This window comes from Gavia stellata, chromosome 22 (genome assembly GCF_030936135.1).
Source record: "Gavia stellata isolate bGavSte3 chromosome 22, bGavSte3.hap2, whole genome shotgun sequence".
Taxonomy (NCBI): Eukaryota; Metazoa; Chordata; class Aves; order Gaviiformes; family Gaviidae; genus Gavia; species Gavia stellata.
The window spans coordinates 985,146-1,010,320 of NC_082615.1; the positions used below are offsets into that span (position 1 = coordinate 985,146).

Consider the following 25,175-nt stretch of genomic DNA (forward strand, 5'->3'; position numbering starts at 1 on the left):
CACTGCTCACCCCAGGGGAGGGGGTCAGGGAAAAGCAATAGGGCTGGGAAGAGCCTGGAGGGATGCAGGGCGTGTGGCAGCCACATGGAGGAGACACGAGCAGAGTGACAGCCGCATGGCCAGGTGTCAGTTCCGGTGCACGCCTCGGTCTTCCATGCACCCCACTGTTGCGCCCGAAGTCTGTCCCATCCCTTGGCCTCATGATAGCATTTTTTTGGTGCCTCTGCACAATCCACTCTAGCCTGTACTTAAGCCTGCTGTGCCTGCAGTAACCTCCCTTCTCCCTCCCTGTACCCCCAAAACCCTGGAAGAGGGACCTGATATATAAATGCAGCTTCCAATCAAGGAGCCACTGCAACAAGTACAGAAGAGCCATCCTGAGCTCTGCAGCCCTCTTCCCTGCCCTCTCTCACTGTCATTGCAGCTTGCCCCTGAGTCAAGCTGACTGGTTCGTGCTTTGCAGTAGCTTGGGAGTGCTCCTGAGGTTGTCTTTGTCTCAAAGAAGGTGCTGGTACAAATCTGTGCGGAGCGGAGCATGCCTGGTGACTGCTCAGCCAGCAACCCAGGAGCACCTGGCAGGCCCCAGGCCAACCAGCTCCTAGTCAAGAGTCTCATCAACCCCTGGAAGCACACAGGCCCAGTTGGCACCACCAGGAAGCATTTGCTGAATATAAGTGGTCAAGGAAGATGACTGATGTCTGTGGATATGGAGCCTATCAGGACACTGTACCTTGTTTCCAGAGAGCAGAAACATCTGTTTTTCCTCCCTTGTGTGAGTTACTCTATCAGATGGGGAGTTTGTTTAGAGGCAGCAGGTAAATCCAGTGCTGTGGGAAATACCTGCCCTGGAATTTTTCTGAACAGTCCCTCCAGGGCACAGCAGGCTGCTCTGGCTGGAGACAGTCATGAGTGATTAAAGACACTACCACAGGACTGCAGCCAAAGCACTGTGTGAACATGTATGACCTAGGTAGGCATCACTGCCCAAGCACAGGGCCCAGGCTGAAGCAGGAGATCTGCACCAAAAGCACCTGGCGCCATGCTGGGGCACAGCTCAAGCTCAATACAAGTTGAAAGCAGAGCTGCTCAGCAACTCCTGGTCAAAACAAGCTTCTTCGAAATGAATGCTGAGCACCAGGCACTGACTGGATCAGGCCAGGGAGCCATGTCCTCTCTGCTCATCAGCACAAGCGAGCTCATCAGCTGCAGCACACATGGTTTCAGAGCCAGGGAGCAGATAAATTCCTGTGTCACATCCCGTTTGATCCAGGTCAATTCTCCTTAAGATCAAAACTGGATTTGGACTGAGCCCTTTTGGCTATCATGGCAGGCACATGGAGTATTTTCACACTAGCAGTACACGTGACAGACTATGGAAAAATAAAACCCGATTTGGATTTTGCCCTGATGACTGTGGACTGATGCCCAGTCTGGCTCCCGCATCCTCCCAAGAGACACCAGCCAAGATAAGGTCTTGCTTTCCTGATGGGTTTCTTTTTTAAGTGCAGAAGAAAAAACTTCAATGAAGAGGAGAAAAAACCCCACAGAAATGTGTTTGGAGCACAGTTCTGGGCACATAAAACAGAAAGTGACAGGGAACAGTCAGCGTGGATTTACTAAGAGGTAAATCACATCTGACCATCCTGATTGCCTTTTATGATAAAATAAGCAGATCCATGGATGTGGGGAGAGCAGTCGATGCTGCCCAACCTCAGCTCCCAAAACTATCTGCCACAATATTCTTGTCTCTAAGCTAGGAGTTTATGGTCTGGATGGATGGGCAACTAGATGGGCAAAGAACCTGGTTGGGCAATAAGACTGGGAAGATAGTTGTTAATGGGTCACATGCATGGGTCAGTCCTGGGAGTTTTCCAGTTTAACACCTTTATCAATGATCTGGCAAAGGCAACAATACACTTGCTTATAAAGTCTGCAGATGGCAACATAGCAAGGGGAGCAGTTGATACCCTCAAAGTCAGAGTTGCCGTCCAGAGGCACCCAGGCAGGCTGGAGGGATGGGCTGACAGGAACCTTATGAAGTTCAACAAGGACTAATGCAAAGTCCTGCACCCGGTAAGGAAAACATCCTTGCAAAAACACATGCTGGGAACTGACTGGCCAGGGGGCAGTTTGGGGAGAAGAATCTGGGGTCAAGATGGTCAGGGGCCTGGAGCCAGCCATCACATACAACACAAGGAGAGGTTGAGGGAACAGGGCTCGTTCAGCCTGGGAAGAAGGCGGCGGCTTCAGGAAGACCTAACAGCAGCCTTCCAATACACATGAGGAGGTTATCAAAAAGATGGAGTCAGGCTCTTCACCCTGGTGCATGGTGAAAGAACAAGAGTTAAAATGCTGGTTGAAATGAGAAGTTCAGACTGGATATAAAGAAAAAGATTTGCTCTAGTGGGAAACATTTTTTACCCATCTAGAGAGGTTGTGCAGCCTCCATCCTTGGAGGTTTCAAGCCCTAGCTGTTTAAAACCTGGAGCAACCTGGTCTGACCCCATAGCTGCCCCTGCTTTGAGCAGGAGGTTGGACTACAGACCTTCTGAGGTTCCTTCCCATCTGAGTTATTCCATGATCTGGACTGCAAATGCATCATCAGGCTTTGCAGACATTTAAAGCCATGGTCTCTGTACCTCTTCAGGCCCTGGCTCTGCCAGTGCTGGTGGTGAGAACGCTCCTAAAACAGCCAGCTTCACCATGTGGCTTAAGTATCACTCATTAGTTCAGCTCCTCCAGGGGCTATGTGCACAGCACACAAGGAATGTGTTGCCTTCCCTGGATAGACAAATGGATCCATCCCTCATTCCTCAGACATCTTGTCACTAGTCCCCAGCCTGGGATGGCATCAGCTCTGCAGTTGATATTATAGGTGCCAGCTACTTTGAAGAGATGCTATTTTCCACTGGCATTTTATGGGACAAGTAGGCTGGGGCTGGGTGTGGCGTGGGCACACACAGCAATGCTCTGCGGATTGGCCTCTGCCAGGCTTGTACTCTTTATCATCCGCCTGTCCACAGGGTACCCATTGGTCCCTGTTTGCCTGAGGTAACAGAGGTTCACCTTCACAGCATCAGACTCCAAGAAATTTGTTCCCCAAGTGGAACCTGTAGTCCGGTAAAGTTTCCACAGGTGAGACCCACTTAAGGAGCCAGGCACCCCTCAGTCCCCGTTCAGTGCTCAGCACAGCCACAAGCAAAGAGTCCTGTCGTAAACCTTCCCCTGCCAGACCCGAGCTCCCTCTTCGTGGGCAGGGCACTGCACTCTGGCCTGCAGGGCATTTGGGTACGATGAGTACAGGGGGAGTTTGCTCTAATACTGAAGAAATACCAGGCATCCACTGACAAAGGGTCTCCAAGCCCTCCCAGCATACTCCCTTTCCACCACAACATATCCACCCCTTGAACAGCTCTGCCTCCTCCTGGTGAGCATTCAGCACAGCCCTTGGTCCTCCCAAAACATGCAGGGCACAGAGCTGTGCTCCCTGCAAAGCCTCAGGACAGAGGCTTGGCAGACTTGCCTCCTATGACTTTCTACTTTGTTTTAACTTGGCTTAGCTGTAATAACAACTTTTCTTCTGAGCAGGTGCTTCTGGCTGATTCATTTTATTTTTACTTGTCATTGCTTCATACAACCCTAGTTTTATACAGATGGTACTCTTTGTAGAATAAGGTTATTGTCACTAACATACTGATGCAATATAAAGAACTACTAGCCTAATACGACAGCAGAGACCTTGAGAAGTGCAGACAAAGGATGCTGTGTAGAGAAGTACAGTCACGGGATAAGACGTGGGGCAGAGACTTGGCCCTGGAGACTCCACAGCCATAAACAACTCGTGAGTGGTCAAATAAAGAAATACAGACCTGCAGGTGTTAACCATGAAAACCTGTTTTGTCCAGAGACCAAGTATCCAACATATGCAAAAATGCATGAGAGATGTAACATAGAGTCACACAATGAAAAAAGGGAGCATCTTGTGGTGTGACTGACTTCATTACAGAGCCAGTTTTTGTTGCAGAGAGGTGAGCAGTAGGTGTTTTATGGCAATCTGCCGTTATCCAGCAATCCTTCAGGAACAGGAGTCAATTTTTCACTATGTCTTTCCTATTACCAGTAAAAACTGATGAGAATCTACTGAAGATCACTGTGCCAAGCAACCCACCCGCCTAGCCCTTCTCACGGCATTTTTGCACAAGCGTCTCCTTTACGTCAGTTAAACCCACTCCCTTAAAACCATCTCCTGCTGCAGAGCATGCACATGCCCCTTCTATGCTTCCATTATATGCAAAACACCACCAGCACAGTGTTTTAGGGGAAGAGTCAAGGAAACTGCCATGCTTTTCACATATGCTTCCCTGTGAAAAATGGAAGGGCAAACCCCAAACACAAAGGAAGGTCTCAGTCCCAGGAGGCTGCACGCTGGCATGACAGGGAGACACCCCGCGTGGCACAATCCACAGTCCTGGCACTTCAGTGACTGCTGCTGGCGGAGATCCCCCACACCGCCGGAGAAGACAGGTCCCTAGGCCAAGCTCTGTTCCTGGCAGAGGCTACTGCATACATCAAATTCAAACCACTCCTCTACTTACTAGTCAGTTAAGTAAAATAGATTTTAAATAAATACACCCTCTCTCTCCCTTAGCTGTATGTTTAGCTTTGAAATACTGTCTCTTTCCCATTCCTTCTGGAAGACAGATATGGCTAAAAAACATGTATTATTAATATTTTCAGTCTCTAAAGATTCAAATTACAGTATTAAAATTCATCTTTTCTCCACAGGGTTTCTTAAGCACTTGGGTGTAATCAAGAGAAGCGCAAATAAACTTTAAAGAGGCAAACAAAATATCCTCCCGGATCAGCTGCTGCATTTCTTAGTCACATTCCCACCAGGTCTTCCACATCAGTATTTTCAAGAAACACAGAACAGAGAGGAATGGACTCTTTAATACAGAAGAAGCAGCAAGACAGGCAGGACAATTTCCCCTCACCCCCCAGGAAAATATTCAGATTATTTCTGACTCATTTAAAAAGGAAAAAAGTATTTCCCCAATGCAAGTAAGGTAAATTAGAACTTGGGTACTTACAGCACATGAGAAGGCATTAAAAAAAGCTGCACAGGCCTGCACTTCTAAACATCGTCTCCATCAGCAGTACTTGCTGCTAGTTTCTGTTCATTACCAGTTAATATGCACAACTTGTCCACTACAGATAGAACTTATTGAACGGCCAGAGCGTTGTGCCACTGAGACCCATAAGGAGGTGGTATTTCGATGTTGCTTTTATTACAAGAGTGGATAAATATAATTTACCACCTTCTATATCCTAATGCACTGTATTGCACAAGTCATCCTCTAAACAACTGCATTCGAAGTTCAAAAAGGGGGTAACTTTCCCTAGTAAAGGTCACGATGAAAGAAGGAAACAAACACACTCATCTGAAGCAGGGAGGCTCAGAGCACTGAGTGAGTACAATCTCAACAAGACAAATTTCACAGAAACACAGAAGTGCTGGCTGGAAGGGAGCTCCAGAGGTCTCCAGTCCAGCTTCCCCCAGGACTATCACCAGCAGGTCAAGCCATGGCTTGTCTTGTTTCAAAACAAACTGATGCACAGCCACCCGGACAATGTAATGCAGAGCTAGTAGGTACCAAAAGTCAGCACTGTAAGGGAAGTTTTGAAAATAAATTACCTCCAGGATTGTGGGGAAAAATAAAAGGCAAGGAAAGGCTCTTTAGAAACAATGCTAACACTTGAAACCACTGAATGAAAATAGAATTATTATTGCCAGGGTGCCACTTATCACTGACACTAATATTATTGATGACACCTTGGATCTGACACAGCCTCTAACTGATTAGAAATTTCATACTTAAGTCTTCTTTGGAAGCCACTCCTATTGCCTACTGCAATCAAGCCAGCCAGCACAAGAAGGAAAAAAAACTAACTTCCTTTTCAGCTGTTGAGTATAATTCTACTAAGACACTTTTTAAAAATCCCACTGTAAACTGATACAGAAAAATTCTTGCTGATCCTTTAAAACAGAAAAAAAACACCTTCTTTAAACTACCTAGTGTTTGAGAGGGGGGGGAAAAAAAAAAAAGTATCTTGGAACTTCAGGAATCTTTCCTCCTTGACATACCTTCATCAGAAGAGTGCAGTCTTACACATACTCTATCACAGTAACCTGCCCGATACCCTCAGGAGGTCACCATAGTATAGGGAGCTGATGTGGACCTACGCTATTTTATCATGTTTTATAACTGCTCTGGAACAGGTTAAGTTTACTGTTTTTCAGGATTTTGGAAAGATGGAAATTTACCATAGACATTGCACCTTCCCTCAGACAGGAATGTTCTCTTCCAACCCCCACACTCAGAAGAATGGAAGTGCTACCAGTAGGAACTCTTGTGTTCAGTTTGAAACACTCTGCGACTTGCACCAAGAACTTCTCTGTTTTGTCTCCAGCTTATGATTTGCACTGCTACAGATAAACACTACTTCCTAAAAAAAGATAAAACAGAGCAAGAATACGAAGCTTGACAGTATACAAAGTTCTGATGAAATTCTAGTCAAACCCAACTAAGGCAAAAAAAATATTGCTTATACAAAGCAATCTTTATTTTCAAATGCTGCACTACATAAAATTTATCTCATTGACAGCCCTATGCATGGACACAGATCCCCCTTCATCCTTCCCACTTCACTATTCAGCATAGCACAATCAGGCCAACTATGCATAAAATCATTTAGACCAGAAGAAAAATCTATTTGCAACCCATTACTCACTGCCTTATAAGTTAACAGCGTTCACCTGGACAAAAATCACCAAAAAAACCCATTTCATTTCTGCATTCAAATGAAGATGAGATCAGGCACACTACAGGGCTGGTCCCATGAGTGGCAGCTGCTGATGCTTTCAGTGCTCTTCACCTTCTTAACCTCAATAAAGAAGTACTCTTAAGGCTCTCCTGCTTACAATATTGTAACCGCCTTTCCCAGAAGGCAAAACAGTGCAGAAAAAAAAAAAAAAAAAAGAGGGCAGGGGTCCTCTGAGAACGCCATGGCCCACATGGCTTTTCGTCAAGCAATCATCCTCCTGCAGTGACCGTCCTTCGCTGATGTCTTGCCAAGAGATACCGATTAATTTTACCAGTGTTACACACGTTCTTCCCAAATGAAAAGTGTTTTCCATTTTTTGCTCCCAACAGTGTCTCAGAGAAGTCCCAAATTTCATTCTGTAGCCTAGATCTCACTGCAAACAATATCCATAGGGAAGGCTCTGTAGAGATTTTTGATAACGGTATTTTGCAGAAGTATGGTTGCCTTTCTTATTTGGAAGAAAGGAGGCATGTGGTGACAAGATGCTATACTTGTATGCTTCTGCTTTAACTCCAATGCCCAATTACAGCCAAACCTACAGGTGATGTTCACATGAATCTTTGAAGACCTCGTGTTTTAAGATCTGTATTTTCTCATGTGTGCAGCAATAGAAGCAGAAATCTCAGTGCTCCTCTTATTCTGGCCATAATAGTCCACGAAGTCACCATCTGGCCCAAGGAGGTACATTATTATTGTATGATCCACCTGTAAGAGAGCACATCGTGGCTTGGTAAAAAATATCATAGAATCATAGAATACGAGGTTGGAAGGGACCTCAAGGATGTTCTGGTCCAAACTTTCTTAGCAAAAGCATGGTATAGACAACATGGCCCAGCACCCTGTCCAACCAAATCTTAAATGTGTCCAATGTTAGGGAATCCACCACTTCCCTAGGAAGATTATTCCAATGGCTGATTGTTCTCGTTCTGAAAAATTTTTCTCTTGTGTCCAATTGGAATCTCCCCAGGAGTAATTTGTACCCATTACCCCTCATCTTTTCCATGTGACTCCTTGTAAAAAGGGAGTCTCTATCTTCTTTATTTTCTTTAAATACTGGAACATCCTGCACATCTCACAAAGTCACCAGCAACAACGTCCCGTTCAGCCTTTGGTTCAGCTGTCTGATAAGACTTCTCACCAAGAAGCTAAAGCAAGATAAGGAAAACCTCAGGATCACCTGGGCAACCTCTTCTTGTTTTACCCAAGAAAATAAATAGACAAAACTAGTTGTACACTCAGAATACGTGAAGGAATACTTTAAGCAAACAAGTCTTCCCTAAGCTGCTGGCACCCTTCCTGCAGCACAGACAAGGCTGGGGCAAACCTGCAGGCTAATGGTCTTTCCCCCTCACTTTTCCCAGTTTCCCTCTACTTCTCATGATGCTCCACAAGTTATTCAAGCTCCTGATGCTGCCACAATGTAAATCCAATATAAACAGAGGTACTTCATTAAACAAAGTTCACTGTCAGTGCAAACAACGGGACCGAGAGCATCACTGGGACATAGCAGCTGCAGACAGAAGAGCTGGCGCAGAGGGAAATACGTGTGCTGGGAGGGGGCTCCCTCTACTGTCTGAATTGAAATAACCTTAAAAAACGATCAAAGTAACAATTGAACATTCAAGGTATTCCAATTTGATTCATATAAAAATTAACTCCAGGGTGAATTTATTTAAAATGCCACTGCAAGTACTGTCTGCATCTAACTGTGACAACAACTTTATGAGCAAAGACACAAAATACTGAAAATGGAGGCCATGAATCTGTGATTGCTCAAGTGACTACATCATCTTACTGCTACTGGAGAAAAAGAACTGAAATGTACTTATGCACTGAGACTACAACTGTGGTTGAAATTAAGAAATCACACAAACATTTCCAGTACCACAAGCTAAAAGGATGCATTAAACTTAATGGCATTTCTGAGAAACATTGAAAGAATGTTTCTCAAAATTTTAATTGAAGCAGGTTTAATTCAAATATCTTACTCTAGTTTCAAATTTTCAAGATAAGATCACAAAATCAAGTTGTAGGAGACAATTTTTTTAAGGAATCTGAATCACAATTTAGGTCCTTCAACTGGAAACTAGCAAAAAAAAATTTAAAAAAAAATTAAAAAAAAATCAGGTAGCCTGCTCAGAGCATCTTAACTCATCAGCTTATGGAAGGTTAAATACAGTCAGCATGGAGTGCAGTTTGTGTGCAAAAGACCACTGTTTTTCAAGCTGTGCCTGAAGTCTGCACTGTTCCCACTGTATGCACATAAGATCATCATCTGAATTTCAGCAATCTTGTAAACCACAGAATAAAACAAGTAAATTGGATAGTCTAGTATTGAGAATTATAAAATTGAGATTATTAAATAGGAACTAGTAATATTCGAATAATACTTGAAAAATTCAAACAGATGTTTAGAAATGATAATTTCTAAATGCTCATCTCAATGCTCTTTTCAAGTCAAAACAAGCAGCAAAGTTTAATTGGTTGTAGTGGACCTCTTCCTCTTCCCCACCTCCCAGCAGCCTGCAGAGGAAACAGAACCCGTTCCTGCACAAACTTCAGTCTTAATCACCAACTGGCACGACAAGTTCATGCAAGACATAATGAAGAACAAAAAACCTTACTGGAAGAAATTCCAGTGTAGTAACTACGTGGGTAAGTCTCAGGTAGGCACAAAACCAGCCTCAAGCTCTCCCTCCCAGGTCTGCTGTTGCTGCTATCCTCTTTCCATTTTGTTTCAGTGGCCTGTGTCCTCTGGCCTTCCTGCCCTGAACACACAGAGCTCACTGCCTCTCAAAACCAAGGGCCAATGACAAATCCTGAAGAGATGCTGATATACTCTTCCTCCTTGGCATCACATCTGGGGCTCCCAGGCTGCTCTCCTGCTCCCAATTCACTGGCCTTTCTTCCTCACCGCCCTTCCCTCTCTCAGATTCACAACCCTAGTACAGACCAGCGGTATTTTCCCTGGATCCTGAACCCCTTCTCCTACTTCATTACATCTGTAGTCACACTCTCCAGTTCGGTTTCACCCTCCAGCCTCCCTTGAAGCTGCTGTCATCTATAGAGTTATTTTCCTTGGCCAAACCCGTGTACTTTCCCTTCACGGCCCTGCCAGAATCCAGGCGTGGTTTGCTAGAATCCATGTGTGGTTTACCTCACAAGGAGCAGCACTCCTTCAGCTTTTCTGGCCAATTTCCATCATCTCTCCTCAACTTCAGTTCAGTCATTTAGTGTCAGATTCTACTGCTTTTTTTCCGTCTCCTGAGCAGGCATCCTTTGCCAATCCTGCTCCTGTAACCTACTCTTGCATTTCCACCAGTCCCCTTATTTATAAATCTGTTTTTAAGCACTATCTTTAGACGGATTTCAGATTGATGCTAGATTGATTTAAATTGGTGTTGGATTTGTCCAACAAGCTTCTATCGTCCATTCAAATACAGTATCTTAGACACAGACTTCTGTAGCTACTGAGTTAGGCGAAAACAAGTTCTTGACCTCCCATTTCACACCACTTTTAGTAATGTAGAGCAGTGCGCATCACCAGTATGATTCCGTCTTCTCTTCACCGAGATCGTGTGCTGCTTTTGCTGTTTCTTTCTATGCACCGCTTTTTTGTTCCACCAATCTTTTTGTCCATGTGGATAATTTATTTGCTGCAGTCAGGTGGTTTTAATAAACAGGTTAAGAATAAACAATACTGGATTAGACCAAAACCAATCTGCCTCAGCATCCTACCTCAAATAGTGGCCAACAATGATTGCTTTAAAGAAGAGTATAAAACCAGCACCAAAAATATTCTACCTTCCTCTATTACCTGCCAGTTTTCAAGTATTTTTAGCTCACAGGCTTCCTGAGCTAGGCAAGATTTCTGTGCATTTCATCATCCTCAACAGATTGTTTTTTCCAAAGACTAACAACAAGTCTACCTGTGGACTCCCATAAACTTCTACCATTTGCATCTGTAGTGAGGGATTCCACTTCTCACACGCCCACTGCAACAAGAACCATCACCTTTCCTTTTGAACCTGTTTTTAGTTTGCTCTGATGCCTTTAGTTCTTGTAATGGAGGAAAAAAAAAAAAAATGAAGATCATATAACATGTATCCTCACTTGTCATATCATTTGTACCTACTTTACTCTTCTAGTCTGCTCAGGATGTGGCAAGTCAGGAAGGCCTTGGCAGCAGCTCTGAGCCCTATAACCAGTTCTGTTCACTTCCAGAGAGTAAGATTTTGACTACCCAGTTTAGCCTCACTTAAACCTCAGTTTCCCCCTTCACAGTATTACTCTACGTATTTTATTCCCACATAATTAACATGCTCTCTCTTCCAGGTCATTTGGCACAAGAGGAAGATCCCCACAGTATTTGCAGGCAGACTTTGCATCATCCAAGTCTCTTGCCAGGAAGACCCCGCTCATCGGTGTCAGTTTGACAGGGAATGAGGTGTTACTCACTTTTACCTCTCATTTCTCCCTCTTCCTATTGCCTTAATTTCCCAGTTCCATTTTCACTTTGGAGCACATAGGAAAACAGCCAGGCAAAAACATTACATGACAGAAAAAAGTTCAAACTACTGCCAGGCTTGCTAGCTCGTATGCTATTCTGTATGCAGGCCTGGGATTCTACATTTTTAGAACATGTTTCAGTGAGGTTCTGAGCTTGTAAGAGGGCACCTTGATTCTGACCGAGACCTCTAAAACATAGCTTAACACATCAGTGCAACAGGGATCTGTCGTGTAGGACTTCAGCACAGATTGCAACAGCTGCCTTCTGATTTTAAACATCTATGTGCTGCTCTTATCCAAAGTCTTTCATTAGGCAAAGGCCCTACGTTTACTTACTATGTAATCATTGTCTTCATCTTTGGGACCTTCGCTGTAATACACACGGTAAGCTTTGGCCACTTGGTCAATCTGCGCCTTGGTACCAGTCAATCCAATCAGCTTTGGAGAAAATTCTAGACAGAAAGGAGACATTTAGACATTTTAGTGAAAAGAATCCCATCAAGAGCCTCCTTTTCAGTGCTCAATATTACATGCTATAAGACATCAAGGAAGAAAACAGTAATACCTTTAACGTATCTGGCAATGGCTTCTTCGTTGTCCCGCTCAGGATCAATGGTGATGAAGAGTGGGGTCAGATTAGGTAAAGATGGAATTCTATCTGTGACATTAACAATTACTATTTTTCTTAGAAAACTAAAAATCATTTCTCACCTCCCTTCAAACAAGCTCACAGCCAAGCTACCGTAACATCAATCCAAACCCACCCTAAGTGACAAAAGAAGGCTATTTTGTGCAGCTTCATTTATGTAATTTGTGAATGAAGCAAATGCTGTGAAATCCAACGCTCTGTGCTTGGGTGCAGCTACACTTCCAGCCTCTCAGTGGGAGACCCTGCCCTGTTTAGGAGAGATGACAAATTGGCTCCGATGCAGAAAATGCCACAGTGTGATACACATATCAAAGCACAATGGTCGATACAACGAAAGCACGCCTGTGATGGTGGAGCGGGAGGATAGGTGAAGACACAACTCAGGCTCTTTCACTGATGTTCCAGCCATAGCCTTCACTATATTTTCTTCACTTTAGTCTGTCCTCCCACTTGCTTGGTTACTTTTATCCCTGCCCCGTAACTGTTCAGGGCCTGCAGGCTGAGAAAACCACGTCTACTGCACAGCCTTCCCCCAACCTCCATTCCACAGCACAGTCACTCTCAGAAGACTCTCACAGAGATTTGTTCTCAGAATGACTAAAATAGAGGGGAAAAAAACCTAGTACACGCCACAACCACTTCTTGGCAAAAATACAATGCAATGGCACCATTCCCTGTAAACTGCCACCATCCCCTGTAAACTGCCACCATCACGTATTATCACCAGGAAGTCCCCCGTTGTGGAAAGATCAGTGCTGTCATGCTCTAAATATCAGATCCTAGTGACAAGCAGAATGATGTTTGTATCACTTAGCAATTAATTCAACTACCAAATAGTGGTCAACAGCATTTTTTAAAAAAAGATCATCACTTATTACTATTTGCGATATTTTACCAGGGTAAACCTAGACCTCCAATAAAAAGGACCACTACGCCAACCGAATTCCCATACCAATTTCATCTACCACTTCAATCATTTTCTCCAGTTCATCAGGACAGATGTCAGGGCAGTGTGTGAAGCCGAAGTAGATCAGCACCCACTGGCCAACGTAATCCTTGCTGGTCTTGGGCTGTCCCTCGTGGTTGACGAGTGAGAAGGGCCCTCCTAGCAGCGGTTTCCCAATGCCTCGGTTTCGTTCCTTCTCCAGCTCTACAAAAAACAAGAGGGGATCAAACACATCCATGCCACAATCCACACTGCTTCCCAGGCTAGCCTCAGAAGCAGTCGAGAGTCAGGCAACCTCGCAGAGTCACAGCCCAGGGCATTGAAATGTCAGGATCTACCATCTGCCCATCATGCAGAAGCTGAATGTGGACAAGACTTCCAAAAAGCATTCCATTTTAGTCAAAATCAAATATATCACTGAACTCCTTTGAAACGTAATAATCTCTTTCATTGCCATCAAGTTGTATTTTTATTAAATAAAAAAAAAAAGGAAAAGAAAAAGAGAAAGACAGGTACCCGGCTTGGTGTGAAGCAGAAAAATTACCATCCATTGCAAACTGAACGTATCCTAAAAGCTGTAATATCTCTGATTTTCAGCATTAAGCACATGAAAATTAAACCAGTGGCAGTTACTGCAGGAGAGGGAAACGCACACATACACTACACAGAAGAAAACCAACGTGCACAGGAAACCCCACCTCCGTGTCTGCGCTGCATTGACCGGCAGCAACCAGCATGATCAAACGCAACTATTCCGACAGCAAGAGTGTATTTAAGAATTTTAAATTGGTCAACCTTGAAGGTTTTATTGAATCGCTGAAAATCTTCTGCGCACTTACATACGCACAGGCACGAAGTGCCACTGCGCGAAGCATGACGTGATTCAGCGGGATGCCTAAGCGGCTAAAACGTATCTGAATACAAAACATACATCATCTGAATACAAAATACGACGCTCCTGCTGCTTCTCCCTCCTGGCCAAACGCTGGCAGCCCCGGCCGGGTCCCGCCGGGGCAGCGCGGCCTCCCCGGAGGCGGGAAGGGCCCGGTCCCTCCCTCCCTGCCGCACTCACCCTCCTCCTTCCGCCGCTTCACCTTCTTCATGGCGGCCAGCAGCCCCCCGCACAGCACGAAGGTGGCCGCCAGCGACCGCCACGACACCAGCTGCTGAGGAGAAGCTGTTTAGTGACAGAAAAGGGGGGGCGGCGCGGCCCATCCCGCCGCCTCGGGCTCCCCCACTAAGGAGGGACGCGGCTCCCTCACTCACCCTCCTCTGCGCGCCCGTCCGCGGGCCGCTGCCTGGCGGCAGGCGGGACAGCGGGCGGCTGCCGGGCGCGAGCAGCGCCCGCCCTAAAGGGCGGCCGGTGAGGGGGCGGGCGGCGCTGCCCGCGCCCGACAGCCGCCGGTACAGCGCCGTCCGCCACCAGCAGAACGCTGCCGCCGCCATCTTGCCGCCCGTTCTTCCGTGCCCGCCCCTTCCGCCCCCCTCACTGGGGAGCGGCCGCCATGGAGGCGGCGCCGCTCTTCTCTTTCGGTGTCATCGCGGACATCCAGTACGCGGACGCAGAGGACGGCTATGACTTCGGCGGGTACCGGCGGCGGTATTACCGGCAGAGCCTTAACCTGCTGCGGGACGCTGTGGAAGCGTGGGCCACCGAGAGGCCGCCGCTTGCCTTCGTACTGCAGCTGGGTGACAGCATCGATGGCCTCAATGCCCGCAGCGGCAAGGCCGAGGGTGCTTTGGAGCAGGTGCTGGCAGCGCTGGGGCAGCTGCCGATGCCGGTGCATCACGCGTGGGGCAACCATGAGCTCTATAACTTCAGCCGGGCCCGCCTGGCCCACACCGGCCTCAACAGCCGTCCCGCTGGGGCCATGGCCGACCTGCCAGCCGGGGACTGCCAGGCCTATCACTTCAGCCCGGCTGCACGGTTCCGTGTCGTTGTGCTCGACGCCTATGACCTGAGCATCCTGGGCAGGGAGCCGGACAGCCCCCGCTACCAGGAGTCCCTGCGGCTGCTGCGGGAGAAGAACCCCAACGAGAACCTCAACAGCCCCGCAGGTATCCCCCGGCTCGACCCTTTGGCAGGGAGCACGGGTGGCTGAGCCTCTGCTTCCCAGAACAATAAGGCAGCTCCCAGGGCTGACACCTAGCTGAGGCATGTGCCCCATTTATGCCCACCTCCTCTGCCTCCCTGCTGTCGGCTGAGAGCCAGCAAGTGAGTCTCTAAGTGCGCACAGTAGGTGCTCCCCCATACCCGTCATGCTGCTCTGGTGCTTTTGGGATGGGTTTATGTTGTGCTGTGTGCCCTGCAGTATCCGAACAAAAGGCAGCTGTTCATGCAGGTGCTATTGCAGAGTATCGAGTGATGCCCACCCTATCCCATGCCGGGGTGGGACCCAACAGTGGAAATCCTGTGTGTGCAGCATGACCAAAACCCCCCAAAACAGTAACAAATAATTTTCTCTTGTTTGTCCAAGGAGGCTGGAGTTTTGATGCAAGAGATGCAAAAAAAAAAAAAAAAAGGTTATCAGAGAAAATCATCTCTTGTAAGCAGTCTTATATAAGGCAAGCAAATAGGGGAGCCAGGAGAGGTGTATGCACCTATGCCTAACCTCCTTCTTCATTGCAGGACTCAAAGAACCTCAGTTTGTAGAGTTTAATGGAGGATTTAGCCAAGCCCAGCTGGACTGGTTCAATGAAGTCCTCAAGTTCTCTGATGAAAACCAAGAAAAAGTTGTAGTTATGGGTAGGTGGATATGGGGGATATATGGGGATATATGCAAAAAAAATTATGTAGCCAATGTATGTTAGCTAAGGAAAACATGTAGCAGCTTTGTAGCTCCACTGAGGTACACATGTAACCTGTGAAGTAAAATAGCAACTGTCTCACACTCGGGTGAGCTTTCTGTATACTGTTAGATGCCTGAACTTCCCAGCAGTGAAGGCAGCGGTTGGTTACACTCTTGCTTCTTTCCCTCTCAACTGCAGGTCATCTGCCCATTCATCCAGATGCTTCAGACAGAGTTTGCCTAGCCTGGAATTACGAAGATGCCCTTTCAGTCATACACTCCCATCAGTGCGTGGTCTGCTTTCTTGCAGGGCACCTGCATGACGGTGGCTATTATTTAGACTCTCATGGAGTTCATCATCTGACTTTGGAGGGGGTTATTGAAACTCCACCAGAAAGCAAAGCCTTTGGAACTATTTATGTCTATGAAGATAAAATGATACTAAAGGGAAGGGGCAGAATTTCAGACAGAGTTATGCATTTCTGAAAATGGTAAGCAAGTACAAATCGCTCTTTTTCGGGAAGTACTCGGACAAAAAAGCAGGGGATTCAGCTTATTATTTGCTTGTAGAAAGATGTGCATGGCTGATCCTTATAGCTTTAACTCGAACATTTTTCTCTTGAATACAGAATTTTAGAAACTATGTTTCTGTAAGAAAACAGACCTAGTTTCTTCGAGGAGAATAGAGAAGGCCAGTAACTATGTTTGAAATAAATATACTTGAATGCAGAATGTTGACTTGAAATACCCAATCCTGACTGGATTGTTACTTACTGTGAAAAAATGCAAACCATTTTATGAATACTGTCAAAAAAGGCACTTTTTTATATCATTCAGAATTAAAGCATGCAGAATTGTACCTGCCCAGCTGCATTTCAAGGTTTTGGGGGTTTTTTTTTGAGCATCATAGTCAGTAATCACAGAATCACTAAGGTTGGAAAAGACCTGTAAGATCACCAAGTCCAGCCATCGACCAAAAAACACCACCATGCCCATTAAACCAGGTCCCACAATGCCTCATCCACACGTTCCTTGAACACCTCCAGGGATGGTGACTCCACCACCTCCCTGGGCAGCCTGTTCCAATGTTTGACTACTCTCTCAGTAAAGAACTTTTTCCTAATATCCAGCCTGAACCTCCCGTGGCGCAACTTGAGGCCATTTCCTCTTCTCCTGTCACTCATCACTTGGGAGAAAAGGCCAACACCCACCTCTCTGCAACCCCCTTTCAGGTAGTTGTAGAGAGCGATGAGGTCTCCCCTCAGCCTCCTCTTCTCCAGACTGAACAACCCCAGTTCCCTCAGCCCCTCCTCATCAGACTTGTGTTCCAGACCCCTCACCAGCTTTGTTGCCCTTCTCTGGACACGCTCCAGCACCAAAATGTCCTTCTTGGAGTGAGGGGCCCAACACTGAACACAGGATTCGAGGTGCGGCCTCACCAGAGCCGAGTACAGGGGCACGATCCCCTCCCTGCTCCTGCTGGCCACACTGTTTCTGATACAGGCCAGGATGCTGTTGGCCTTCTTGGCCACCTGGGCACACTGCTGGCTCATATTCAGCTGGCTGTTGACCAACACCCCCAGGTCCTTTTCTGCTGGGCAGCATTCCAGCCACTCTTCCCCAAGCCTGTAGCATTGCATGGGGTTGTTGTGACCCAAGTGCAGGACCCGGCGCTTGGCCTTGTTGAACTTCATACAATTGGCCTGGGCCCATCGATCCAGCCTGTCCAGATCCCTCTGCAGAGCCTTCCGACCCTCGAGCAGATCAACACTCCTGCCCAACTTGGTGTCATCTGTTTCATGTTTGGCAGAATTAGTCCACCCTGTAGCCTAATGCAGTCTTCTTAACATTGCTTTAAAAGACTAAAGTAATCTTCAAAAAAAGCTAAGCCCAAGGAAAATGGAGACCATCTATGCTACATCACATAATGCTGCAGATATACCCACTGGGATCTACGTGTGCACAGCTGTATTAGCCTGCAGCAGTACTGAGAGAGGAAGTCCTGACGTGGAAGGATCTAAAGCATGTTGATATGCTGCATCTGGACCTTTTCTGGCTCTCTCCCAGGCAGGTTGTGTATCCATTGTATTCACCTGTGCTTGCTTCTCCAGGATTAGCAGCGGTGGAACATGTGTACTGATGCTGGGCTGCTGTGTGTGTTCTGCTTTCCAGGAACAGAAATTCTGTGAGAAGAGTTGTTATAGTGACTACGTCTGCTGGTGGCAGTCTTGAGTACGCATCTCACAGGAAATAAAAGATAGGGAAACTTTCATTTAATTGTCTTTAGAAAAACAGTATTTATTATTCTGTAAAACCAGTAATTTTCAGCTAAACATAATAGCAAAAATACTTCTTCAGATATATTCTACATATGATTTTAGCATAGGAACAGAAATACAGACTGCTCAATTTTTCAATTAGTCTCAATGGACTATCCAGGCAGATATCTGGAACTTTTCTGGCTGTAAAGAGTCATTTATTGAAACAAAGTGTTTGCTTTACTTGTCCCTTACGTTACAGAACAGTAGATTTCCCAAAGTACAAGGCGGTTGGAGAGTGATCCAGGGATGCCAGGGTACCTTCAATATACCATTAGAACACACATTAGATCAACAGTCCTTTGAAAATATATGAAGAAGCCAGCTGAGTAACAGTTTCCATAGAAAAATTCTCCACTCAGATTTGATACTGTTCCTCAATTTTTTTAACAAATCTCAAACCATGCTGCCGGAAGCAGCCAGGCATTCTTGGGTCCTATCAAACTGATACTAACCTTTCATGAAGAACCAAAAGCAAAGGCAAGTAAGGTCAGAATATTTATTCCATGCTTTCTCCCACCCAATTAAATCACTGTTTTACAGTGCGTTGGCCAAGATGCTCGCATCTCTTTGTTCACATAAATGTACAGCCAAGAAACAAAGGGGAAGAGGGTAACCACGATAGCAGCAATCAAGCGAACTCCACCCAGTGGACTCCTAGAAAGAAGCAAATGCAACAGAGCTACTTCAAATCAGACTGCTACAAAACATTCACACCTGGCTGCAGTTGGAAAGACAGCAGAGAGCCTTTGGCCACTTTCATGTAGCTCCTGTGGATGCATCAGCAGAGTCCTTTACTGGAGAGGCACCACATGCCAGCAGAAAAAGTTTTTCTGCCAACTCAGGCTATGTAAACCAGGTGGAAAAAAAAAAAGCACCCTGCTTGCCTGGAGTATCTGTGACATGTTTTCCCAGCACAAAGGTACTGTTTGGTGGATTGGGATTTTTTCATGCTCCCAGGTAACAAGAATTTAGTAGAACTGCTGTAGCACAGTCCTCTGAGGAGCCTGGAGGGGAAAAGTGCAGAGCCACTGTAGCCAGGCAGCCACTCACACAGGCTTCTACCAGCTCTGCCTGCATCACCTACCGGCTCCAATGGATGCAGTGGACGCCAGTACAGGGAGCCTCACTGGAAAGTTCTGTAAATTGGGAGCAATGGCTTTGCAGTTTATTAGCAGTTGTGGCCAACACTCACTAGCCTGTTCCACAGAAGGCACGCGCTGTCCTTACACAAAGGGAAAACATCCCCAGATGGTCCCCAGGGGACCAGAAAAAATGTTTCATGTAGCTTTACATTTCCCCCACAGACTTTTATCTGTGCAAGATCCTACAGGCTGTAGCACCAGCTACTACTGCATAGGTATCTGAGAAAGTTCAGACAGTGACATGAAGCAGAAAAACAAGCAGCCAAAATCAACTATGTGTTTTCAAGAAGCTAGTCACTAAATGCAAACATACAAATGGATTAAAAATAAAAAAGGAAACAAAACTTACTTTGCTGAACTGCGACAAAGACTCATCCATATTGTAATAATCACCAGACCAAACAACTCTCTAAAAAGCCAAACAAAAAACAGATCAGAAAATAATACAAGCAGATATTTACTTTTAAAAAATACAATTTTGGCCTCCAAAACAGTAGTGTCTGCTCCTTTGGAAAAGTTCAGTATATTTCACTGGGATTATAATTATAAAGGTATTTGCACGGAGTAACTTTGCTTCCCACCACAGATCTACAAACACACATGACCCAGCTATACAGCGGCAGAAATTCCTGCTTCCACTTCTTGTTCCGCTACTAAACTTATATTCCACAGCCCGTTTCCCTCATTAACAGAGAGCAAAGCAGCCTCCCAGTGTTCCAGACCGTAAACAGCCGCAGTAGCTGCCAGTGCTTCACCTCAATCCTGTGCAAGCACCTACTTTAGGCAATAGCTGAGTGTCCAGGTGAGAAATCCTCCCTCCCCCTCAATCCCTGGCAGTTCACAGGACTCCGCAGCCTGTGCCAGATAAACACGCACACGGTATCACCTCAAGAGTTTTTAAAACGTTAATTCCCATTCCCACTACTCCAGTAAGAGAACAACAAAGCTGTTTCACTGTGCTAGCTCCCTGGTCTTTGAAAGCCAGAACTGCCCCCAATTAAATCTAACTGCCACAATCAGGCAAGGAATCATGACTGTTCACTCTTCCTTTAGCTCTTCTGTTCAACAAATTGCTGGTTTGGAGCACTACAGTCCCTCCTCCTTGGTTTGATTCCCCTGGACCAACAGCACTCACTGCAGCAGCCCAGCAACTAATGTTTAGCAAGGTGACCACCAGAAAGAGATGGCCTGGCATGCAGAATTCCTGCAGGGGAAAATAAAAACCACTACTTACCTGCCTTCCTCTTCGTGCAAAATGTTTCCTTGAGCGTAAGCAAACAAAGAGCAAGCCAAGGCAATGGTCCCAACAATGCAACCAGCAGAATGAAGGTCACAGAGGCTCCTCCAAACACCAGTATCTGAGGAAAAAAATAGACTGCCAGCAACTGCAATGTAGCATGAAGTAAACCCTATAAATCAAAAAGCAACTGAGTTGCTAAAAAAGATGCCTCCAGCAAACACACTCATCTTAGGCAGGAAGATGGAATTAATACCAGCATCTTTATGACCAGGGAAATCTGCTAAAAAGTGCCTTTGAAAATAAACACTAGTGGGCTTGTGGCTTGCTTTCCTAGGAATGCAACTTCTTGGCAGCAGCACCTCAATGAAAACGGTTTCCTATCCTCTCCAGCAAACAAAACAGGCTACAGCATTCAACATGCATGGAAAAAAATCACAAGGTGGATTATAAATGAAAGTTCTCTTAAGCAGGAGGAACAGCCTTTCCGGAGCTCACAGCCACAACCAGACGCTCAGCATGACCCCAGATGACCACCAGAGTCCAGGGGAGTGAGCCCCAGCTCCCAGCCAGCTGTCAGGGCTACTGAGGGACCACCACACTACAGGGAGCATCTTCCCTCACACTCCTGGATAAGCCTCTGCCTGAGCTTTTGCCTGTGATGATGAGCCTGGGGACTGATGTTTTTAAACAGAGAAATACAGATGATGTGGGCCCACCAATTCTTGTGGTTTTCCATGTCCATTCCCAGGGGCTCGTGGGGGACAGGTGAGCAAATGACATGGGCAGTCCTCGCTCATCTCAGCAGTATCAACAGCAAAAACTGTAAAGTTAAAAGCAGTCTTTTCTGGGCACTGACCCCTCAAGGCAAGCATTAAAGATGATGAGCTGCCAAAATTCAAGAGCTCAGCGTGACCCCATGTTGTAATTGATTCCCCGTTTGGCTGAACTTACCGCAGCTCAGCAGAGGCAGAATCTGGGTCTTCCACAGATTTGAATGGCAAATATCCCTTGGTGAATATACATAAATGTCCAGTTATGCCATAGTTGTGCTACTTTAACCTTTATTTTCTACAGATCTTGGCACAAGTAACAGAAACCTACTTGTGAGTTTAACATGCAGATTCTCTTGACCAGCCAAATGCCATTATGTTGAAGCTACACCTATCACACAAATAAACCTCCCCTGAAATGTTCAAAACCACAGGCAACCAGCCCTCATGGGTTTTGGCTTTATGAATGCTGCCACTTATACGCTTAAGGTAGCCAGAATGCCAAGAGACTGCAACGGTGTGATTTGTGACAACAGCATGCACTCTTGAAGATTTTCTTTTTTGGCGTGTGGTTTTCGTTTATTCAGAATAAGTATTCATCCAGAAAAGATACAGTCACTTTGTGCATATAAAATGTTGTTATTTTAAAATAATTGCTACTGGATGAAAATACAAAAATGAGCTATTTTCTGGATTCCTGGACCAAATCTCATCTGACTGATTCTCTCAACACGTGATGTGGCATTAGCCCCCTTAGCGTATGCCCTTGGAAACTCAGCCACTGCACTGAAGCCCCTAAACATCCCCATCACTGCCCGTGTGCTTTGTGGGGTAGCTGCAATACTTAGTACTGAACATGACATTTAGCTCTTTCACAGGACTGTGCACAGCTCAACTGCTCTTCTATGTGGTAGATAAGCAAAACTGCAGATTTACAACAAGGAAACAAAGCGAATTAATGTCCTAACATCAACACCAGAGCCAGGTTCAGAGCATGCTCCCAGGCTTGTGCTCCACTCAGGCTTTGAGTGCTGGAATCGAGGTGCAAAGGTAAGACCATCATAGTGGCAGGCCTGTATGCAGGGCTCCTCCGTTCACCTGCAGCCCATCCAACCATGAGCACTAAACCAATGACCAGCTTTTGTAGAAGCAGGTCTCACAGCTTTTTGCCCTCAAAAGGTAGTAGGGCATGTTTCCACATGGCCTAATCTTAATCTGTGATTCAATTGAAAAAAAAAAAAAAAAAAAAAACTTTGGGGGGCAAAATTTGAGCAGAGACTCTGTTTTGCACTCCAATATCATACCTGTTATTGAAGGGTTAATGCTGACAAGCAGTGTCAGGGCAGCTGGCACTAAGTAGACAACCTGTTAATGAAACATAAATCTACCCTATAGCAAAACTTCGCAAGACAAGGACGCTGAAGTGCCCATCCGCATCAATGCTTCTCCCCTTCGCAGCAGTTTGTCCGATGTGCAGACAGCTGCCAAGCCCTCTCCCTCTGGCATGCCCTGGCACTGCTGGTGCTCATCTTCACCACCACCCCCCAAAATCCTGGACCACCAGCTGAGTGCCAGTCCGTGTTCCTCAGCTTCTGGGTTCCCGAGTCCTCGCTGCCCAACCAGCCCCCTGCAAAGCCCCTTGCACTGCATCTTGATCCCCTAGGGAAAGCTCCTACGGGACACCCCCCCCCCTTCATGGCCCCCCAAACCCTCCGCCTGCGCTGGCCGGCTCCCCTGGGAGCAGGAGCACCCTTTGCTGCCGCAGCCCAGCCCTGCCGCTGTCAGCTGGGCTCACCCACACAAGGGATGTCCCCCTGCACAAGGGACGTGCAGGGGACAGCCCCTGCCCACCCAGCAGCTCCTGTCACATAGAGACGTTCCCCCTTGCCCTGGGCACAGAGAGCCAGGGCCACCGGGCTGTTCATGTGCCCGAGAAAGGGCTGGCAAAGAGGACAAAGAGGGTTTCTTTCTACAGTTCCCCTCGAGACCGAGGACGCCCTGCCCAGCTGAGCGGCGACAGAAGGCAGTATAGCTGGTGGTCCAAGGCAAGCAGAGGTGGCGGTGGAGGCAGGAGGTCGCCCGGTCAGGGGGGGTCGGGCGCAGGGCAGGAAGAGCGAGAGCAGTTTGGTGTGTTCTGCACAGGGAACCAATGCTTTGCGGGGGGCAGGTGCAAATCAGGGGTGAAATAAGGAGGATCCTGGAAGCACGGTCGGATTTCAGCCGTCGCTGCAGGAGAGAGATAGTTTTCCCGGCGCCTGCTTGCTCTTCAACTAAAAGCGAGGAGCGGGTTTCCTCCGGCGGCTCCGGTTCGGACCGGACGCCGGGCGGGTGGCCGCAGCGGAGCGGGGCTGGGGCCACCGGGGACCCCTCGGGGAAGGCGCCGGCCGGCGGAGCCGCAGGGGAGGGGCCGCCCCCGGCACCCGCCCCGCTCCAGCTGCCCGGCGGGAAGGGCAGCCCGTACTCACTGTCCACAGCCCGGCGTCGGGATCGTTCACCTGCAGCGAGGAGACGCGCACTGAGACCCTGCAGCCGCCGCCCCGGCCGGGGCCGCGCTCCGCGGGAGGCGACCAGAGGCGAGGGGAACGGGGCGGGGCGGGGCCGCCTGCCGCCCCCAGCCCGGGCGGCCCCGCCCTCACCTGCACGGCGGCCGCCAGCCCGAAGAAGGCGGCCATGAGGAGATTGCAGAGCCGCCACAGCCGCCCCGCCATGGCCGGCACCGCCTCCGCCTCCGCCGGGGCGGGACGCGGCCACGGGGCGGGGCGGGGCCGCCGGGGCGGGGCCACGGGGCGGGGCGGGGCCGCCCGGTGCCCGCCCCCCGCTCGGCGGCAGCGCCCTCCGGGCCCGGGCCCGGCCGCCCCTGCGGGGGGGGACGGGGCTCGCTGCAGACGGGGACGCAGGGGGATGCCGGGGGGTCGGCGCGGCTTGCCCGTGGTTGCTGATTAATTTTTAGAGAGGACCGAAAAACGCTTGTTTTCACGTCGGGCCAAACCCCAGGGCTGTGCGCGGCAGTTACAATATGCGCATTCCAGTAACTGGGGGAAAGCGGGGGGGCTCCAACCTTTCATCGGCTGCATGACTGAACACGAGCCAGCCTGGTCACCAACAGGTCATCTATCGGCGAGCTCCTGGGGCAAATAAGTCCAACTACGTCCTGGGCTCCATGCAGAGAAGTGTGGCCAGCACACTGCAGGGAGTTATTATTCCCTCTTTGACCCGGTGCTGGTGTACCTGCAACTTTTGGTCCTGTCCAGGGTCCCCGGTGAGGAAGGATGGGGAAGACCTGGATTGGGGCCCTGCAAACGGTGTCCAGGATTGTCAGGAGTCCAGAGAATGTGACCTTTGAGCAGAAGTGGGCAAAGAGGAAGCAAAGTCCAGTAACGGTGTGTAACTGCCTGTGGGGTGGCTGCAGAGATGGCAGAGCCACCCTTGCTGGTATCAGGTGACGTACCAAGGGGCAGTGGCCACAAATGGTGGCTCGGAAGGTTCTGACTGGACATTAGGGAAACGTCCTCACGAGGAGGATCATGCAGCCTGCTAGAGGTGACCCAGACAGGCTGTGTGACCTCCATCCTTGGAGATTTCCAAGCCTTACCTAGACAAAGCCATGGCTCACCTGGTCTGATGTTGTGACAATCTTGCTTCAGTTGAGCTGTTGGACTCAAGACCTCCAGCCATGCCTTCCTAGCAACATTTCCATGTTTCTGTGATAACTCATGTACCTGAAAGAGAATTAGATCTTCGTCTCAGTGAATACACATGAACAAACCTGTACAGTAAAACTGGCAAGTAGTTAAGCGAAAGTATAAACCCCTCGTGCGGGGCTCCACAGCCCCTGCCTGAGCTGCTGTAGGAGTGCCCATCTCCAGCTCAGCCACAGCCTTGCCTGGGTTTGCCCATGGAGCCTGTTGATCCAGTCCTTGACCC

At 47.7% G+C, this 25,175-nt stretch overlaps 3 protein-coding genes across 3 annotated transcripts; 1 reads left to right on the forward strand and 2 right to left on the reverse strand.

The window, feature by feature from the left end:
- Nucleotides 1–7,028: 7,028 nt before the first annotated feature.
- Nucleotides 7,029–14,155, reverse strand: LOC104252163 (protein SCO1 homolog, mitochondrial). The gene is made up of 5 exons (XM_059828232.1): nt 14,062–14,155; nt 12,996–13,193; nt 11,960–12,052; nt 11,731–11,846; nt 7,029–7,590 (listed from the first exon to the last, which is right to left on the reverse strand). The coding sequence occupies exons 1-5, from the start codon at nt 14,090–14,092 to the stop codon at nt 7,462–7,464; spliced, it is 567 nt and encodes a 188-aa protein (XP_059684215.1). The 5' UTR covers nt 14,093–14,155; the 3' UTR covers nt 7,029–7,461.
- A 306-nt stretch (nt 14,156–14,461) lies between these two features.
- Nucleotides 14,462–16,598, forward strand: ADPRM (ADP-ribose/CDP-alcohol diphosphatase, manganese dependent). Its single transcript, XM_009814093.2, has 3 exons — nt 14,462–15,047; nt 15,619–15,735; nt 15,978–16,598. Exons 1-3 carry the CDS (start codon nt 14,495–14,497, stop codon nt 16,262–16,264), a joined length of 957 nt encoding a protein of 318 aa, XP_009812395.2. The 5' UTR covers nt 14,462–14,494; the 3' UTR covers nt 16,265–16,598.
- Nucleotides 16,599–18,595: 1,997 nt separating this feature from the next.
- TMEM220 (transmembrane protein 220) lies at nt 18,596–23,959 on the reverse strand. The gene is made up of 6 exons (XM_059828313.1): nt 23,888–23,959; nt 23,717–23,746; nt 22,556–22,616; nt 20,476–20,599; nt 19,591–19,650; nt 18,596–18,753 (listed from the first exon to the last, which is right to left on the reverse strand). The coding sequence occupies exons 1-6, from the start codon at nt 23,957–23,959 to the stop codon at nt 18,621–18,623; spliced, it is 480 nt and encodes a 159-aa protein (XP_059684296.1). The 3' UTR covers nt 18,596–18,620.
- Between the last annotated feature and the right edge of the window lie 1,216 nt (nt 23,960–25,175).

What these genes read in the sequence shown, in the direction of transcription:
- ADPRM (XM_009814093.2), top strand. Translation starts at nt 14,495, where the DNA reads ATGGAGGCGGCGCCGCTCTTCTCTTTCGGTGTCATCGCGGACATCCAG. An exon ending in GAACCTCAACAGCCCCGCAG is followed by an intron (nt 15,048 to 15,618) that starts GTATCCCCCGGC and finishes TCTTCATTGCAG; the next exon opens with GACTCAAAGAACCTCAGTTT. An exon ending in AGAAAAAGTTGTAGTTATGG is followed by an intron (nt 15,736 to 15,977) that starts GTAGGTGGATAT and finishes TCTCAACTGCAG; the next exon opens with GTCATCTGCCCATTCATCCA.
- LOC104252163 (XM_059828232.1), bottom strand. Translation starts at nt 14,092, where the DNA reads ATGAAGAAGGTGAAGCGGCGGAAGGAGGAGG. An exon ending in TGAAGTGGTAGATGAAATTG is followed by an intron (nt 12,053 to 12,995) that starts GTATGGGAATTC and finishes TTAATGTCACAG; the next exon opens with ATAGAATTCCATCTTTACCT. An exon ending in CATTGCCAGATACGTTAAAG is followed by an intron (nt 11,847 to 11,959) that starts GTATTACTGTTT and finishes CTTTCTGTCTAG; the next exon opens with AATTTTCTCCAAAGCTGATT.
- TMEM220 (XM_059828313.1), bottom strand. Translation starts at nt 23,959, where the DNA reads ATGGCGGGGCGGCTGTGGCGGCTCTGCAATCTCCTCATGGCCGCCTTC. An exon ending in CATTAACCCTTCAATAACAG is followed by an intron (nt 20,600 to 22,555) that starts GTATGATATTGG and finishes TTTTTTCCTCAG; the next exon opens with ATACTGGTGTTTGGAGGAGC. An exon ending in CTTTGTCGCAGTTCAGCAAA is followed by an intron (nt 18,754 to 19,590) that starts GTAAGTTTTGTT and finishes GCTTCTTTCTAG; the next exon opens with GAGTCCACTGGGTGGAGTTC.